The sequence below is a fragment of the Thalassophryne amazonica genome, chromosome 10 (genome assembly GCF_902500255.1).
Source record: "Thalassophryne amazonica chromosome 10, fThaAma1.1, whole genome shotgun sequence".
NCBI lineage: Eukaryota > Metazoa > Chordata > Actinopteri > Batrachoidiformes > Batrachoididae > Thalassophryne > Thalassophryne amazonica.
Genome location: NC_047112.1, coordinates 24,187,646 through 24,205,464, shown reverse-complemented (window position 1 = coordinate 24,205,464; position 17,819 = coordinate 24,187,646). Strand labels below are relative to the sequence as shown.

Genomic DNA, 17,819 nt, shown 5'->3' with positions numbered 1-17,819 from the left:
GTGATATAACCGGGCACCATTCCCACTGCCATGGTGAAGCTGCTCAGCATCCTGGTGAAATATTGTCAAACATCTTGTGCAATATATCTTCAAGTCATTTTGCATAAATTTGTTGTACTTATTGTACTTTTATTTTATCCATTACAATTTCTGTACTTCTGTATTTAACTAACTATTGTTTACCGTTTCTGTACTCTGGCAAAAATAATTTCCTACAGGATAAATAAAGTCAATCTTTTTCTTTAATGGTCAAAGAAGATTGACATCCATTGGATTCTATGACATGTTACCCCATAAGTTGATAACTAAGCCTAACAGGTAGTGCAAACTATTCCAGTTTAAAACCCTGTGAACTCAACCAAATTGGAGTAATTTTAACCTGTATGAACTAAACTGACATTTGTCACTATTTTTGCTTTACATGCTTCAATATGCCTGGAGCATTTTTAAATTTTGACCCCTGTGTAGTTCTTCACTGACCCTTACCTGGCAACAACTACCACCTTGTGATGGTTATCATACATTTTTGTGTAGGCCATGGTCTACTCAGGCTGGATTGTAAATGTATAAGGGAGCAAGCACTGATTCCTCTTCTTTTTCTTTCATTCTTCTGGCTAAAATACAGAATACTGCTTAATTTATAAAGTGCTTTTAAGTTGCAACATGACATGCAATAAGCATAATACAACAGCAAAAACACCAAAACACAGTATTTGCCTCTATAAATCAGGAAAAAGTGGTTATTTAAATGCAAATAAATAAACAGATTAATCAATAATGCAGTTGTCAGTTTCAGCCATAATGCATGTACATTTGCATTTTTATGCAATTTCTTTTACACTTCTCATATCATTTACATATTTTTTTAAGTGTATATCAGTAAAGCATAGTGGGGGTCTAAAAAACAGTCAAAAAGTGTATCACTGTGCTTGTCCTAGCTTGTGCTTTGTGAAATTGTTGGAAACAATTACGGCAGCATGCTGGGCCACGCCCAGTGTTATCACATGCTGTGCAGAGTTGGACATGCCTGTTTCCTGCGTGGCGTGTCCCTTGACTGTGCTGACTGGTACACTATGTTCAGGAACATTGAGGTTTTCAGGATTGTTTCAAGACTTCTTTCATGATTTGACAGCTTACACAGACTGTATGAACCAAGAGAAACACTTTACTTGTATTTGAAAGTGGGCGAGTACGTGTCTGTGCTATTCCAGCTGCAGTCCATGGCGTCCATATCACCGTTGGTTTCACACCATATATCCATCAAAGCTCCTGAAATGCATGGACACAGCCGACTTTAGGAAAGCACAAGATACAAACTCTACATTGTGGTTATTTTGGTCGACTGTGTTGACACGTGCTGTCTCTGCTCTTTTTCCTGCCTTTGTCTGCTGTGAAGTGAACAGACACTAAAACTGAAAACAGCTCAACCGTTTTTTTTTTTGTTTTTTTTTAATGTGGCTCTTGTAACAAGTGTGTGACATAATCAGTAGGCCTAGGATGACTGATGAAAATCATTAGTCAACAACTAATCTTAAAAATACATTAATAACAACATAATTTCTTAATATAATTTGTTTTAAAAAGGTTCAGTTCGGGGACTATGTAAAGCACCCACAGTGGAAATTGTATAAACTAAATTGTCTCTAATTTTAAAGCTGTACGGCCTTTCAAATTTCACAAACTGACAAAATTTAGTTTCCACCTAAATCCGAGCATTATAATGTAGGTTCTTTTTTGTAACATGTTGCAAAATTACAGCTCATTTTAATGTGAAGAACATATTTATCCTGGGGGAATTACATGGTGAATATGTTTTTTTCCTTCAAAGGCCATTGTGCTGACAGACTACACGTGTGAGTTTTTTGAGATTACTTTTGACCTGATCCACTTGCTTGATGTGCGTACAGAGGTGCGTGCATGCTAACATCCAAAAGATGTTTTGTAAATCACTTCAGCGTTGTTAAATTTAGACATGTTTATTTCTCTCTAACTTTGATAAACTGGGTGAGAAACATATTAGGTTTATACAGAAATAAGCAGTTTCACCACATTTTCCTCCATCTTCAGTTATTTTTGTTTTAGCGAGTAGCCAGCTGACATCACGCTGCCTTTCTTTACTCCAATTGGGCATTCGCTGTGTCCTTCCCAGCATCCTCGCACAGATCAGGGGAAGCCACCACGTGATCTATGGTGTCACTACCAACTGTAGATCATGGCATCTGATCATTTGAATTTCTACCCATCAGGGGTCAGAATTAAAACTGGTTTCCAGACATTGAAAATTTTGATCATATTGGCAAGATAATATTATGAATCCCTTATTTAAATGCTAAAGAATAAAATGATAATGGTGCCAAAGAAAATTTGTTTTATGACAAATGAAACTATACAAATGCATCACTTCAAGTCCAAACTAAAGATGTCTCCATTCTCCCTCTCGTATAGTTAGTATACCGGCATAGTATGGTACTGTGCTTCTTATCCCTTTTAATTCATCTTATTAGCAACGGAACACGCATTGGCCTCACTTCATGTAAATTTTTGATCTGTCAGTGAAGGTTAGGGCTAACAACCGCCGATCACCTTAGTATTCTTTCTGCTTTCCTGCCGATTTACTGCTCATGAACTATACCTTAGGTGTAGTTTTTATAGGCGACTGATTCTGCTCTTTTATTCTCTGTCCGAGGTACGGATGACGCTGCGCAAGACTGACAGATGCAAACCACAGGGCGCTGGACTGACCACAAGATGCCATGCCTGAAGCTGATGCAGTACACTGCAGTGTACATTTGGAATAAACTACTGCAGTGGCCGGCCCACTGACAGCGTGACGGAGGAACGCAGGCCCCTAGTGCGCTGGATGACCCCTGCCTGTGGCGTAAATGCTTGGGTAGTCATCTCAACAATTGCACTTTGTTTTTGATGCCGTTTTCATTTCCTGATTTCTGTTTCTTCAGTTTTGTAAACCTCTGTAAAACCCTTGTAACTGTTAGAATGGCCTAAGCAGTGGGTCACCCCTCTGAGTCTGGTCTGGTCTGCTTTCCTTACTACTGTCACCTGTGTGCTTGCTCTAGGGGGTTGGTAAGGTTAGACCTTACTTGTGTGAAGTGCCTTGAGGCAGCTTTGTTGTGATTTGGTGCTATATAAAATGAAATAAATTGAAATTGAAACCACTTCAACAATTATTTCAAACAGACTATTCTTGTGGATGACTTACCCAAAAATTGTTGGAAAATATGAATTACCATGGACTGGTAGTTGACTAGTCCATGGTTTTGACTTGTTGACTAGTCAGGTTTGAGGCTCAGCCAACGACAAAGTGATTGATTATGTCAAAATCACAGGTAAAGGTCAAGATTTTGGCACAGTGGTTATGTTATGCAATAGGTGCAACAAATCTCACCTTCGATAAAGATTTGGCTGTAAGGGGCAGACCATCCCCGCGGACACCGGAGCATGTGGAACATGTGGTTCCCTGGTGGACGCAGCGTGACCTGACTGACCTGGATTTGGGAAAGAACAGACAAATAAATGGGCTGAACCATCACAATATTCAATTTGCAGAAATTCTAATCAATTTCATTAAAAAACAAACAAAAAACAATGTCAGGATTAAATGAGTTTTCATTCATGCTTATAGATTGTTTTGTTAAATTTTTTGTTTTTGACACCAGGATTACTCAAACGAAGTGGCTAAGGATACGTACATCCGTATCTTCTGCGGGACTGCTAAAGGTACGGGCCGAGGAGAATAAGTTAAGTGCACAACGCATCTGCACGTGTGGGTCAAACGGGGGCAAAAATTCCAACTACCAAACTCACACCGCTCCCACTGAATTTCATATACAGTAGCATTAGTGGACTGTGAAAGTTAAGGCTTACAGGGATTGTTTCAAAGGCTTTAGGCCTTAAGCAACGCATACAATAATGACAAGTGCGCACGGGTACGGACATATTTGCACATTCTGATTGGTCGGTAAGACATGACATCACCAGGGAATACCCTCCGTATCTTTAGAATGGTCTCTGTAGGTACAGGTCCGTACCCGTAGCCACGGCCTTACTCAAAAGATGATTAACTGATTTTCATGAACCTGGGCAAACACAGAACAGATCAAATGTTGGTGTGGATCCAGATGCAGAAATGGATCCATGAATGATTCTGACATTGCTCAACACTGCAACCTCACTGCAGAGTAATACTGTCACACCAGTAAAAAGTTAAATATAAAAACTGCATTAAAACATGAAACTTAACACATTTTAACATGATTATTTTTAACTAGTGTACAAGGTATTTTCATTGATTTCTAATGAAATAATACATAAACCCAAAAACGAAATTAATGCAGCAATTAAAAAAAAAAAAAAAATCACTTATGCAGTTTTGTTCAGATATGGAGGAGTACCATGGGGAGTTAGCAATAAAAATTAAAACCTGCATGCAGTTTTTAATTTTTAAATACAGATAATTGATAACTACAGATCAACATCAGTATTTATTCATTTTTGTTTTCTTGACCCATCCATCCACCAAGTTCCATGAAAACTGCTCCATTTCCCCTATTGAGATTTCAAATCCCGCAAAATCTCACAAAATTTCAGAGTTCGCCACTGTGTGAGATGTAACATTGAGAACTGCACTGAGACGGTCTGATCAGGCTGCAATTTAACTGCTGCACACGGACAACAGCGTTAACATCTCAACATAAAACTCTGTATATTGTGCTTAAAACTCTTGCAAATATATTATCTGGATTTCTAGACATTGTTATTTTGTTTGTTTTATGTAAACATACGAGAAGCTCGGGTTGTTTCGCCGTTATTTTCATTGGGAATTGCTGTGAGCCGTGAACACTTCCTGTTCACATCGTTCTGAAGGAAAGTGAAGTTTGCTCTTTAACGTCCTGCTTATTGTCCTGTACAGCACCGTTTGTCCAGTTTTATCCAGAGTAATATATATGTGTGTGAACTTCGGTTTGCGTTTATGAAGTTCCACGCAGATTAAACGTAGCAGACAATGATTATTTGAAATATTTGTTTTAGTAAGTTTTCAAGGTCGCATGCGTGCAGTCTTTTATTATCGTGATGAAAAGCATAAAAATTACATTTTGGTAGTATAATTAGGGAATAACGTCAGATATTTTCGACCGTATATATCAGCATGAACGTCCGGCACATCATCGGACACAAGGGGGTTATTCCCATTCTAATCCAATTCCATCGTCTGCACGGTTTATTTTTCTGTAGGTAATTCGGTCAGTGAGGGTGGGCTTATGTGGAGCAGCGAGCCATCTCTCCAACAGCGGTCAGGGCGTGGAGTAATCCATCAAATGTGAAAATCCATCAAACGTGAAACGGTAACTCTGTATCAGAATGCACATTAATACTTTCGTATGGTAGCTTAAATTTACTCATTTTGGCGGCGACACGCAACTTTCTCTCACTGTGAACTAACAGTGCTAACAGCTAGCAGAGTGCGCAGGCGGTGTTCTGACGAACTGTGTGTCTCGAGAGATCTGCGTCCCGCATGCAGTTGCGTGCGCATGCACTGTTGTACGCGCATGTGCTGTTGCACGTGGAGGACGGGAATGACATTCAACAGTAATCACATCTCATCAAAACACTGGTCAGGGCATGAAGTAATACATCTTTGGCCACCAGTCTAATATTTTGTTCCGTTCCACAGATATTATATGCCTGATTATGTCACATGATTAACCAATCAGATTCATGGAAAAAATGTAATTGGATTAGAATGTTCATTTGCAATTGCTGTCATGTGGAATCTCTAGGATGTTTAAATTGCTGCAACTCTCTGACATGCAAGGGATTATGGGATACCTCAATAGTGCGAATATGTTTTTGAATAATCCTACATACAAACAAACCCACCAACAGACATCTACACGGTAGGTGAAAACCTCTCTGCTGGATGTAAAAATGGTAGATTTCCAACAGCATGTTGTACAAATAGGTTCCGGCTTTCAGTGGTATGAACTGGTTCTTCTGGTAAAAACACAGTTACCAGAGTTGTAGTTGGGATGCATTCTTACCCATTGGTTGACTGGGCGGTACAGGCTGTGATCAAGCTTATGATTAAAGTTCAGCCTCCAGGTGGCAATGTCGGCGTTGACGCTGCGGTCGTTGAACACGCAATACAAGGTTACGTTCTGCCCCGGTCGTGCCACAATGATGTCAGGGATATAGCTCACGTCTGTGTACACACACACACACACACACACACAACAATAGTTGTTTTCTTGTTATTTTTATTACTGTTTTATTTTGTTGGCTGTGAAACACTGAGTTTTCGTGCATATGGAACGTTCTACACAAACACAGTAAATGTCTGGTACCTTTTACACAATTAATATATTGCATCGACGCGAGTACGCCTTTAATGTCTGGCAAACACTTCAACTTGCATATAAGAGATAACAGCTGGCTGTTTAGCACGAAGAGCTGACAGGTGGGCAGGAAGCAGATTAAATGCTTGTTAAGCAGCACAGTAACATGTTTTGTCAGATTAAGTAGACCACAAAAAAAAAAAATAGTGTTTTGTATTATACATGTCTGTGAAGTACTGCATGTGTGGAAAACAATTCGGATGACGGACTGTCTTAAAGTTTAGTGTGCATAATCAAATATATATGTGTGGTGTTTTAATTCTGATGTGTGCCATTATTATGTTCAACTAGTAATAATTGTGGATTAATTGCTGTATTTTTTGTCTGAGGTAACTGGGTGTGATATGAATTGCCCTTTTAGGGATCAATAAAGTTGTTTGAATCTTGAACAAGTGAATACTTTGTGAATGACCTGTAACTGGTTGGAAATCTTCCTGCATGAATCTCAAAGGTTGTGCATAAATGTTTAGAGTTTTTGTTGCTTGTTTGTTGTTTGTCCAGTTTATCATACTGTAATTCCAGACTCAAGATATTTGAAATGTATTTGGTAGAAGGTGTAGATATGTTTTCTCTGTCTGATGAGTACAAACTGAAGTACTTGTTTGACCATAAACTGTTCCATTTGTCTCAGTTTGTGTCAGAGGCATCTTAGCAGCTCAAATATTATTTATGTTCTTTACTTATGAGATATTTGTATTTGTTTCTTTTGTTTTGTTTTTTTTATTGGGTTTTGCTTTATACACTCAACAAAAATATAAACGCAACACTTTTGGTTTTGCTCCCATTTTGTATGAGATGAACTCAAAGATCTAAAACTTTTTCCACATACACAATATCACCATGTCCCTCAAATATTGTTCACAAACCAGTCTAAATCTGTGATAGTGAGCACTTCTTTGCTGAGATAATCCATCCCACCTCACAGGTGTGGCATATCAAGATGCTGATTAGACACCATGATTAGTGCACAGGTGTGCCTTAGACTGTCCACAATAAAAGGCCACTCTGAAAGGTGCAGTTTTATCACACAGCACAATGCCACAGATGTCGCAAGATTTGAGGGAGCATGCAATTGGCATGCTGACAGCAGGAATGTCAACCAGAGCTGTTGCTCGTGTATTGAATGTTCATTTCTCTACCATAAGCCGTCTCCAAAGGCGTTTCAGAGAATTTGGCAGTACATCCAACCAGCCTCACAACTGCAGACCACGTGTAACCACACCAGCCCAGGACCTCCACATCCAGCATGTTCACCTCCAAGATCGTCTGAGACCAGCCACTCGGAGAGCTGCTGAAACAATCGGTTTGCATAACCAAAGAATTTCTGCACAAACTGTCAGAAACCGTCTCAGGGAAGCTCATCTGCATGCTCGTCACCCTCTTCGGGGTCTCGACCTGACTCCAGTTCGTCGTCGTAACCGACTTGAGTGGGCAAATGTTCACATTCGCTGGCGTTTGGCACGTTGGAGAGGTGTTCTCTTCACGGATGAATCCCGGTTCACACTGTTCAGGGCAAATGGCAGACAGCGTGTGTGGCGTCGTGTGGGTGAGCGGTTTTCTGATGTCAATGTTGTGGATCGAGTGGCCCATGGTGGCGGTGGGGTTATGGTATGGGCAGGCGTCTGTTATGGACGAAGAACACAGGTGCATTTTATTGATGGCATTTTGAATGCAGAGAGATACCGTGACGAGATCCTGAGGCCCACTGTTGTGCCATACATCCAAGAACATCACCTCATGTTGCAGCAGGATAATGCACGGCCCCATGTTGCAAGGATCTATACACAATTCTTGGAAGCTGAAAATGTCCCAGTTCTTGCATGGCCGGCATACTCACCGGACATGTCACCCACTGAGCATGTTTGGGATGCTCTGGACCGGCGTATACGACAGCGTGTACCAGTTCCTGCCAATATCCAGCAACTTCACACAGCCATTGAAGAGGAGTGGACCAACATTCCACAGGCCACAATTGACAACCTGATCAACTCTATGCAAAGGAGATGTGTTGCACTGCATGAGGCAAATGGTGGTCACACCAGATACTGACTGGTATCCCCCCCCCAATAAAACAAAACTGCACCTTTCAGAGTGGCCTTTTATTGTGGACAGTCTAAGGCACACCTGTGCACTAATCATGGTGTCTAATCAGCATCTTGATATGGCACACCTGTGAGGTGGGATGGATTATCTCAGCAAAGGAGAAGTGCTCACTATCACAGATTTAGACTGGTTTGTGAACAATATTTGAGGGAAATGGTGATATTGTGTATGTGGAAAAGTTTTAGATCTTTGAGTTCATCTCATACAAAATGGGAGCAAAACCAAAAGTGTTGCGTTTATATTTTTGTTGAGTGTATTTATTTGTTGGCTCACGCTAAGATGTTTAGGGCAACGCAGTCTTATTTGGGGGCGGGCGCTAAAGGGTACAAACAACGGCATTTTCAGTGGGGTTTTGGGCAAATTACACGCAAACCAAGTGAAAATGTAAAGAAAAGTGACAAGCTTTAGGAAAGTGGACATGTGTTATGTTTGTTTATGATCCAGAGCACAAATGTGTCGAGGTGGTTTTGCAGGCGTGAAAACGGAACTACTCTGGTTAGATGTGTAGGCTAACATTTACCGACACCATGTCTCCTACCTCCTCACCTTTTCTTCTCCACCAGGAACCGAAAAAAAAAACAAACAAAAAAAAAACTGCTTCGGTGATTGCAGCCAAAAACAAAACCATACACCATTTATCTGTGTGAAGTTATGTTGTATATATATTAAATGGAGGTCTGCGTAAGTAGTCAAATCATGCGATATCACGGAGGATTCAAACGAGACTACGGTCTCTTATTATAATAAGATTTATTATCCGTAATAAATCTTGTTATAATAAATCTTACCGTGAGCCAACCAACCCATTATTTATTTGTTTAAATATTCTGAAATCCATGGACTGAGTTGATTACATTACAATACAAACTTTGCACAAACTAAAAAGCAAACGTTATGTCCAAAATCTGTTTCAAATGAAGGACTCCAGTTCTAATGTGAGAGGAATATTGAAATTTCATAAACCAAGGACAAGAACTACTGTATCTCTGTAAAAGGAGTGAACATTTGAACCAACAGTCCTGAAGGTATTAAATTATGCTGTACTCTAGTCAGCTTTATAAGACTTTATAAAAACTATATAATTTCTGGCTACATTATGGACTACATTATGGGCTATATTATTTCACAGACTGACTATGTCTCCTTGTTTGTATTTCTTTATTCACAAACTTTTAAAAACAAAGTTGCGCAATAACACAGAATAACGCAATGTGCCTGTACAGTCCCATCCACACCCATGAAATGCTGCTAATTTATGCGCATACAATAATTCATTCATTATGTGTCTCCTCCCGTCTCGCTAGGCTATTATTAAATGGATTTGTGTGGTTGTTCATTTCGATTTCCCAGCCTGTATGTCTTCTGACACACTGGTCAGGAACAGTGCTACTATTTGGTTGTTTTCATTTAGTTTAAAGAGTTTCATATGACAGTTCAGTTACTGTATGCCCATAACTCGCTGCGTTGTGTCTGTGTCTTTCTGTTCACTCCTGTTATGTCCGCTGCTCCTGATAAATTATTTAAGATGAAAGTAACGTGTGGACACGCATACTTTACACTATTCTCCTTTGTTGACTGAGCCACCCTGTCGCTTCCATTCACAGTGTTTTTTTTAACCACCTCATGCGATGAGGGCTGCAACTGCATGTGATGTTACAGCTATGATGATGGTCATAATTCACATACATTATGTAACCCATGAGAGGGTTTGACCATGCATCTTTCACAGCACGGTCAGGTGAGCTGCGCAAGGAGTCAGTGCGTGTCAGAGCCGCACTGTACCGTGCACAGCTGAACGGGCTGTCACACCTGTAACACATATCATACCACGGTATGGTCAGGACAGGTGACTGAACTGCGTGCGTGTGTCAGGCTGTAACACACGTGCCCTCAGCAGCATGCGTGTGCTCATCATAGCTTCCCTGCATGTGCGCCCGCACCAAACAGCTGATCTCTGGTGGATACATGACAGAGAGAGAGAGAGAGAGAGAGCGCCACGGGTGGCTCATGCATTAACATTAGGACCTGCCTTACCTCTTATATTTTATTCAATATATGAACTGCTGTGTTCACTGCATTGAACTGTGACTGGTGGCTATTACCAGTAATGATGGCTGTGGGTGTGCACATCGGTGATCAGATGTGACACGGCAGATCTTCAACAGAGTGAACCACAGCACACCCCCCCCCCCCCCGCCTTCCACCCAGAGCCCGGGTGGCACGTACGGCATTGTAGGATTTTGTGCTGTGTTCTTTTTGTATTTTTTATTCTATTATGTTTTTATTTTTTGGTGTTACACGTTGTGTTGGGTCGGCATTCGACCTGCACTCTTGGTAGTCCACCTGGATTTGGGAGCTGCTGCTCTCTGAATGTGCACGAATCAGCTGAGCTGGTTTCGAACCACATTCTGAGTAGTCAAATGGCATTCATATACGGCTCTATGAATGTCTGTCTCGTACGACTGCAGCTCAAATTCTGTCTGGTTTTCCAATTCATGTGATTCATACGGCATTTGTGCTCTCGTGTGACGGGACCCTTACTGTCAAACAATAGTAAATCCTTTGTTTGTGTTAAAATTTAGTACTAAAATAATGTTACTTCAAATCACACTTTGAAAAACTACAGAAGAGTTCAGATGTCAGCTTTTGCTCATCTCAGTGGACAGATCAGACCATGAGAATCTCTCCAAGCCATCATCATAAAATCCAAAAGCATTCAGGAAGCTTGAGGCTGACCTGTGACTCAGAGTCCAATTGACATTAACCACATTGAAATGAGTTCTTCATTAATGGTTCAGGCAAATGAGCGAGACCTGTTTTAATAGTACAGCACTGACATGCTGATAAATATGCCGGTGACTAATCAAAGATGGTGAATGAATCTACCACAGCTTGAAAAGATATCACAGTAAAACTGCCTCTACTGGTGGTTGGCTCTCACTGCGGTATTGTATCACTTCCTGTTCCGGAGCACAGCGGTGTTTTGCTGTATCTGTTAGCTGTTTAATCTGCGCAGTTAGATTGATCTAGTTAACTAGATAACGATTTGTTTCACAGTGTAATCTTCACGTGCCTTAACTAAAGCACTCCCTCTACTGAATCACCTCTAAATTATTTACACATTATTCACTTTGTGTATTTTTAGGAATGCGCTAGCTTAGCGCAGCTACTAGCTCTTAGCCGGTTTAGCATGGCGGCTTCTCCTGTCTCTCCCGCACTTTTCTGCTCTGGGTGTGAAATGTTTAGTTATTCCTCGGCCTCCTTTAGCAGTAATGGTACTTGTAATAAGTGTAGCTTATTCGTAGCTTTGGAGGCCAGGCTGAGCGAATTGGAGATTCGGCTCCGCACCTTGGAAAACCCTACAGCTAGCCAGGACCCTGTAGTCGGTGCGGACCAAGGTAGCTTAGCCGCCATTAGTTCCCCTCCAGCAGATCCCGAGCAGCTGGGAAAGCAGGCCGACTGGGTGACTGTGAGGAGGAAGCGTAGTCCTAAACAGAAGCCCCGTGTACACCACCAACCCGTTCACATCTCTAACCGTTTTTCCCCACTCGGCGACCACCCGCCGAGGAACAAAGTCTGGTTATTGGCGACTCTGTTTTGAGAAATGTGAAGTTAGCGACACCAGCAACCATAGTCAAATGTCTTCCAGGGGCCAGAGCAGGCGACACTGAAGGAAATTTGAAACTGCTGGCTAAGGCTAAGCGTAAATTTGGTAAGATTGTAATTCACATCGGCAGTAATGACACCCGGTTATGCCAATCGGAGGTCACTAAAATTAATATTGAATCGGTGTGTAACTTTGCAAAAACAATGTCGGACTCTGTAGTTTTCTCTGGGCCCCTCCCCAATCGGACCGCGAGTAACATGTTTAGCCGCATGTTCTCCCTGAATTGCTGGCTCTCTGAGTGGTGTCCAAAAAAATGAGGTGGGCTTCATAGATAACTGGCAAAGCTTCTGGGGAAAACCTGGTCTTGTTAGGAGAGACAGCATCCATCCCACTTTGGATGGAGCAGCTCTCATTTCTAGAAATCTGGCCAGTTTTCTTAAATCCTCCAAACCGTGACTATCCAGGGTTGGGACCAGGAAGCAGAGTTGTTGCCAAACAGTTACCAACAAACAGTTGCCCCAAGGCACTTTATATTGTAAGGCAAAGCCATACAATAATTATGGAAAAACCCCAACGGTCAAAACGACCCCCTGTGAGCAAGCACTTGGAGACAGTGGGAAGGAAAAACTCCCTTTTAACAGGAAGAAACCTCCAGCAGAACCAGGCTCAGGGAGGGGCAGTCTTCTGCTGGGACTGGTTGGGGCTGAGGGAGAGAACCAGGAAAAAGACATGATGTGGAGGGGAGCAGAGATCAATCACTAATGATTAAATGCAGAGTGGTTCATACAGAGCAAAAAGAGAAAGAAACACTCAGTGCATCATGGGAATCCCCCAGCAGTCTAAGTCTATAGCAGCATAACTAAGGGATGGTTCAGGGTCACCTGATCCAGCCCTAACTATAAGCTTTAGCAAAAAGGAAAGTTTTAAACCTAATCTTAAAAGTAGAGAGGGTGTCTGTATCCCTGATCCGAATTGGGAGCTGGTTCCAGAGGAGAGGAGCCTGAAAGCTATATAATTTCTGGCTACATTATGGACAATTAAGTTTATTGATTTTGTACTATTATTTGTTGGATTGTGTGATGTGCACTAATACTGATTTTGTTATGATGAGATATTTAAGTTCATTGATTATCTTAAAATGTTTGTGTTTTGCTTGTTCTGCTCAAGTTGCTTTTGCTGTGAGGAGTAAAATTTACTGAGGTAAAAAGGGTAGGTACATATAAGCTTTTGCTTCTACCTACACCCTTTTGGTTACTTAGGTTAACGGAGAAGTCAATTTTGTTTCGTTTTATTTTTTCCTGAAAAGTGTCTCTTTTTTTTTCTTGTACTGAAATAAACTTATTCATTCGTATTGTTTAATCATGTAAAATGCCATATGGACTGGACACCTTTTGCATAGCACTTGGAAAATCAATCAATCAGTAATCAGACTAGCTAGCTTTTGGATTTCACAAACTAGTGCCACTAGTAAGTTGTTGGAGCATCGTATAGAATGAAACCGAATGTAACCTGCTTGATGTCTGAGCAAGTATTTCCTTCAAAATACAATAAACCTTTCAGTTATAGTTGGGTTTCTTTTATTTTCAAGAAAGAAAAAAAAAAAAGAAACTGGAGGAATGAACATAGCGAGTGCACCTGCAGTAATATGACATTGATGCAGTTTTATTCTCCAGAAAATACAACACAAAAGCAATGACTCACCTACATCTCCAAACAACAACTGGGAATAAAACAATGAACCATGGAACACAACCTGAGTCATTCTTATTTATTCAAACTGTCAACCTGGATTTTCACAAGAGTTCCAAACTTTCTTGAAAGTTTTTGGAGACTATGATGATACCTTTTATGCATTTTGCACATGTGAAAGTTTGATGGCCACCTTCTAACCACCTACACAGATGACTAACACAGTAGAAACAAACACCATTCAGCATAAAATAACTCAAAGTTTGAGCCAGATTGGAAATTTTTAACATTAGAGCTATCATGATCACACGACTTCTAATAATCATCATTTATTAACATTCACTGGTTGAAACTTCTCATATTTTCTATTTTATAAACTTATTAATCAAGATATGAGAATAGTTGCAGCTTCAAAAGAAAAATCCTCTTATGTTTCATGGTTGATGTTTTATTTCACAGACTATGTCTGGCGACAGTGGGAAGGAAAAATTCCCTTTTAACAGGAAGAAACCTCCAGCAGAACCAGGCTCAGGGAGGGGCAGTCTCCTGCTGGGACTGGTTGGGGCTGAGGGAGAGAACCAGGAAAAAGACATGCTGTGGAGGGGAGCAGAGATCAATCACTAATGATTAAATGCAGAGTGGTTCATACAGAGCAAAAAGAGAAAGAAACACTCAGTGCATCATGGGAACCCCCCAGCAGTCTAAGTCTATAGCAGCATAACTAAGGGATGGTTCAGGGTCACCTGATCCAGCCCTAACTATAAGCTTTAGCAAAAAGGAAAGTTTTAAGCCTAATCTTAAAAGTAGAGAGGGTGTCTGTCTCCCTGATCCGAATTGGGAGCTGGTTCCAGAGGAGAGGAGCCTGAAAGCTGAAGGCTCTGCCTCCCATTCTACTCTTACAAACCCTAGGAACTACAAGTAAGCCTGCAGTCTGAGAGCGAAGTGCTCTATTGGGGTGATATGGTACTATGAGGTCCCTAAGATAAGATGGGACCTGATTATTCAAAACCTTATGAATAAGAAGAAGAATTTTAAATTCTATTCTAGAATTAACAGGAAGCCAATGAAGAGAGGCCAATATGGGTGAGATATGCTCTCTCCTTCTAGTCCCTGTCAGCACTCTAGCTGCAGCATTTTGAATTAACTGAAGGCTTTTCAGGGAACTTTTAGGACAACCTGATAATAATGAATTACAATAGTCCAGCCTAGAGGAAATAAATGCATGAATTAGTTTTTCAGCATCACTCTGAGACAAGACCTTTCTAATTTTAGAGATATTGCGCAAATGCAAAAAAGCAGTCCTACATATTTGTTTAATATGCGCATTGAATGACATATCCTGATCAAAATTGACTCCAAGATTTCTCACAGTATTACTAGAGGTCAGGGTAATGCCATCCAGAGTAAGGATCTGGTTAGACACCATGTTTCTAAGATTTGTGGGGCCAAGTACATTAACTTCAGTTTTATCTGAGTTTAAAAACAGGAAATTAGAGGTCATCCATGTCTTTATGTCTAAGACAATCCTGCAGTTTAGCTAATTGGTGTGTGTCCTCTGGCTTCAAGGATAGATAAAGCTGGGTATCATCTGCGTAACAATGAAAATTTAAGCAATGCTGTCTAATAATACTGCCTAAGGGAAGCATGTATAAAGTAAATAAAATTGGTCCTAGCAAAGAACCTTGTGGAACTCCATAATTAACCTTAGTCTGTGAAGAAGATTGAATAAAATTTTTATGGTCAACAGTATCAAAAGCAGCACTGAGGTCTAACAGGACAAGCACAGAGATGAGTCCACTGTCTGAGGCCATAAGAAGATCATTTGTAACCTTCACTAATGCTGTTTCTGTACTATGATGAATTCTAAACCCTGACTGAAACTCTTCAAATAGACCATTCCTCTGCAGATGATCAGTTAGCTGTTTTACAACTACCTTTTCAAGAATTTTTGAGAGAAAAGGAAGGTTGGAGATTGGCCTATAATTAGCTAAGATAGCTGGGTCAAGTGACCCAGTGGCTTTTTAAGTAATGGTTTAATTACTGCCACCTTAAAAGCCAGTGGTACATAGCCAACTAATAAAGATAGATTGATCATATTTAAGATCGAAGCATTAATTAATGGTAGGGCTTCCTTGAGCAGCCTGGTAGGAATGGGGTCTAATAAACATGTTGATGGTTTGGAGGAAGTAACTAATGAAAATAACTCAGACAGAACAATCGGAGGGAAAGAGTCTAACCAAATACTGGCATCACTGAAAGCAGCCAAAGAGAACAATATGTCTTTGGGATGGTTATGAGTAATTTTTTCTCTAATAGTTAAAATTTTATTAGCAAAGAAAGTCATGCAGTCATTACTAGTTAAAGTTAAAGGAATACTCGGCTCAATAGAGCTCTGACTCTGACAGCCTGGCTACAGTGCTGAAAAGAAACCTGGGGTTGTTCTTATTTTCTTCAATTAGTGATGAGTAGTAAGATGTCCTAGCTTTACGGAGGGCTTTTTTTTATAGAGCAACAGACTCTTTTTCCAGGCTAAGTGAAGATCTTCTAAATTAGTGAGACGCCATTTCCTCTCCAACTTACGGGTTATCTGCTTTAAGCTGCGAGTTTGTGAGTTATACCACGGAGTCAGGCACTTCTGATTTAAAGCCCTCTTTTTCAGAGGAGCTACAGCATCCAAAGTTGTCCTCAATGAGGATATATAAAACATATTGATTTATTCTGCCTTACAGAAACCTGGTTACAGCAGGATGAATATGTTAGTTTAAATGAGTCAACACCCACGAGTCACACTAACTGCCAGAACGCTCGTAGCACGGGCCGAGGCGGAGGATTAGCAGCAATCTTCCACTCCAGCTTATTAATTAATCAAAAACCCAGACAGAGCTTTAATTCATTTGAAAGCTTGACTCTTAGTCTTGTCCATCCAAATTGGAAGTCCCAGAAACCAGTTTTATTTGTTGTTATCTATCGTCCACCTGGTCGTTAGTGTGAGTTTCTCTGTGAATTTTCGGACCTTTTGTCTGACTTAGTGCTTAGCTCATATAAGATAATTATAGTGGGCGATTTTAACATCCACACAGATGCTGAGAATGACAGCCTCAACGCTGCATTTAATCTATTGTTAGACTCGACTGGCTTTGCTCAAAATGTAAATGAGTCCACCCACCACTTTAATCATACCTTAGATCTTGTTCTGACTTATGGTATGTAAATTGAAGACTTAACAGTATTCCCTGAAAACCCCTTTCTGTCTGATGATTTCTTAATAACATTTACATTTACTCTGATGGACTACCCAGCAGTGGGGAATAATTTTCATTACAGTAGAAGTCTTTCAGAAAGCGCTGTAACTAGGTTTAAGGATATTATTCCTTCTTTATGTTCTCCAATGCCATATACCAACACAGGGAAGAGTAGCTACCTAAACTCTGTGAGTGAGATAGATTATCTCGTCAACAGTTTTATTTCCTCATTGAGGACAACTTTGGATGCTGTAGCTCCTCTGAAAAAGAGAGCCTTAAATCAGAAGTGCCTGACTCCGTGGTATAACTCACAAACTTGCAGCTTAGAGCAGATAACCTGTAAGTTGGAGAGGAAATGGCGACTCACTAATTTAGAAGATCTTCACTTAGCCTGGAAAAAGAGTCTGTTGCTCTATAAAAAAGCCCTCCATAAAGCTAGGACATCTTACTACTCATCACTAATTGAAGAAAATAAGAACAACCCCAGGTTTCTTTTCAGCACTGTAGCCAGGCTGACAAAGAGTCAGAGCTCTATTGAGCCGAGTATTCCTTTAACTTTAACTAGTAATGACTTCATGACTTTCTTTGCTAATAAAATTTTAACTATTAGAGAAAAAATTACTCATAACCATCCCAAAGACATATCGTTCTCTTTGGCTGCTTTCAGTGATGCCGGTATTTGGTTAGACTCTTTCTCTCCGATTGTTCTGTCTGAGTTATTTTCATTAGTTACTTCCTCCAAACCATCAACATGTCTATTAGACCCCA

General features: G+C 40.5%; 1 protein-coding gene across 1 annotated transcript in view; it reads right to left on the bottom strand.

Moving 5' to 3' along the window:
* Positions 1-17,819, bottom strand: part of lepr (leptin receptor) — a 78,632-nt gene that overhangs the window by 25,634 nt on the left and 35,179 nt on the right. Inside the window, exons 9-11 of the mRNA XM_034179565.1 lie at positions 6,057-6,217; positions 3,404-3,503; positions 1,170-1,269 (exon numbers count right to left, since the gene is read on the bottom strand). Coding sequence (XP_034035456.1) covers positions 1,170-1,269; positions 3,404-3,503; positions 6,057-6,217 — 361 coding nt within the window. The remainder of the gene's footprint in view (positions 1-1,169; positions 1,270-3,403; positions 3,504-6,056; positions 6,218-17,819) is intronic.